The 1,481-nt window shown below is 46.4% G+C and overlaps 1 protein-coding gene across 1 annotated transcript in view; it reads left to right on the top strand.

Moving 5' to 3' along the window:
- Positions 1 to 882: 882 nt before the first annotated feature.
- LOC122530895 overlaps positions 883 to 1,481 on the top strand; it is a gene marked incomplete at its 5' end in the record, with an annotated part of 37,903 nt that continues 37,304 nt past the window's right edge. The window contains one exon of the mRNA XM_043658275.1: positions 883 to 977. Within this exon, the coding sequence (XP_043514210.1) occupies positions 883 to 977 (95 nt within the window). The remainder of the gene's footprint in view (positions 978 to 1,481) is intronic.

Raw genomic sequence — 1,481 nt, 5'->3', positions numbered from 1 at the left:
GCATCCCCTCTTTCCTTCGGTGTTCATAAAATACACCTCCCAAACTGGGAGGCTTAACTAGGAACTACTCAATCTCTGGTCAAGATTTCCCATGAAAAAAACTCCCGCCCCGCGAGCACGAAATTGAAATTTCGATTCCCCAGAATTTCCCAAAGTCACGACGTGAGATCACCTGGCTAACCAGATGGTGCTTCGCTTTTTGTTGCAGGTGCCAGCGACGGTGGCATACCAGAGGCATCGTTGCGAACCGCAGAGGTACGTCTCGCGAGACTCGCAAACGTAAGCGCAGGCAGGTGATATTTGTGTATCTCGGCCAAATAGATTCTAACCTAGAAGGAAGCAAGCCCAAGACGTGCGCCGAATGTAAATCGTAAATCGTTTCGTGTCGAGTCATGGCAAGAAGGACAAGACGTTTGACTTTCGAACGGCTGTCAGTGTCGAGTGAACGACACAGTCGTTTCGCCGAGGCTTTTAATTACGACTGAGGAAAGGGCAATACGTCCCAGTATTTTATGCCGTGCTCGCGAAGTTGTTCGGCCTTTCGAACGGGGAAGGTTGTAAATTTTAACACGCCGAGCTTTTTCTGTTTCGCCTTGTGCTTCACGTTCGTGCAAGCGTCGCAGGAAGAAACATCGTCGACGTACGACAGAAATCGATAACAAGGTTGTTCTCGCGAAGTATCCGAGAGAGTCCATCTAGAAATCTCGAGCGCATAAAGCCGCGTCGAAGGTTACGGCTTTATTCGCTCGTTTGTTTTCCTCGAGAGAGGAAAAAGAAAAAGAATTCATCGGATCGCCTTCGTTGTATTCGGCCCGACTCGCGATTCCCCATTGCGAATCGATTCTGGGTTATTGATAAACCCATGAACAGGCAGATAAACAGAGTTCCATTACCATCGAACAAATGGTATCGCGGCCATCTGCGGAATAACGGGGAAACAAACAAACGATATCAACCGAAACTGCGTTCCGATCTGCGTTTCACCTGGTGCCGGGAGATCCTAATAAAACCGCGAAAAACGTAACGTGCAATTCGCGCGATGGTCACCTCGCGTGAAATAAATTGCGAGCGCGCGCGACGGAACAGGGAGAAATGGAATAATTTGTTCGCTGGCTAAGACAGAGCGATTAAACGAGAGAAATGAAATTAAATGCAAAAATTATTGTTTTCACTTTGGTGTAACGGCTTTGGAATTTACATATACGCGGCGCGTTGCGGAAAATTCGCAGCCACCCATCAACGCAGCTTTATTAAAGCAGTTTCGCGTGCAAACGGCGTCGCGCGATTTCATTTTGCAACGCGTAAAATTGTTACGAGGTGCGCGCCGGCCTAACTGTAAACGTATGGGATGTAGAAACTTCGTTTCGTATAGAAAAGCGTCGAGCTTGTACAGGGTGGGAAAAAAAAGTTTGTCCGTAGCTATCATTGATCTTGAATTTCAAAGTCAATATTTTTATTATTATTTTTTTTTTTTTTTTTTT

This window comes from Frieseomelitta varia, unplaced genomic scaffold (assembly GCF_011392965.1).
Source record: "Frieseomelitta varia isolate USP_RPSP 00005682 unplaced genomic scaffold, Fvar_1.2 scaffold_361, whole genome shotgun sequence".
Taxonomy (NCBI): Eukaryota; Metazoa; Arthropoda; class Insecta; order Hymenoptera; family Apidae; genus Frieseomelitta; species Frieseomelitta varia.
The sequence above is the reverse complement of the archived record's forward strand: the minus strand, read 5'-3'. Positions and strand labels throughout refer to the sequence as shown.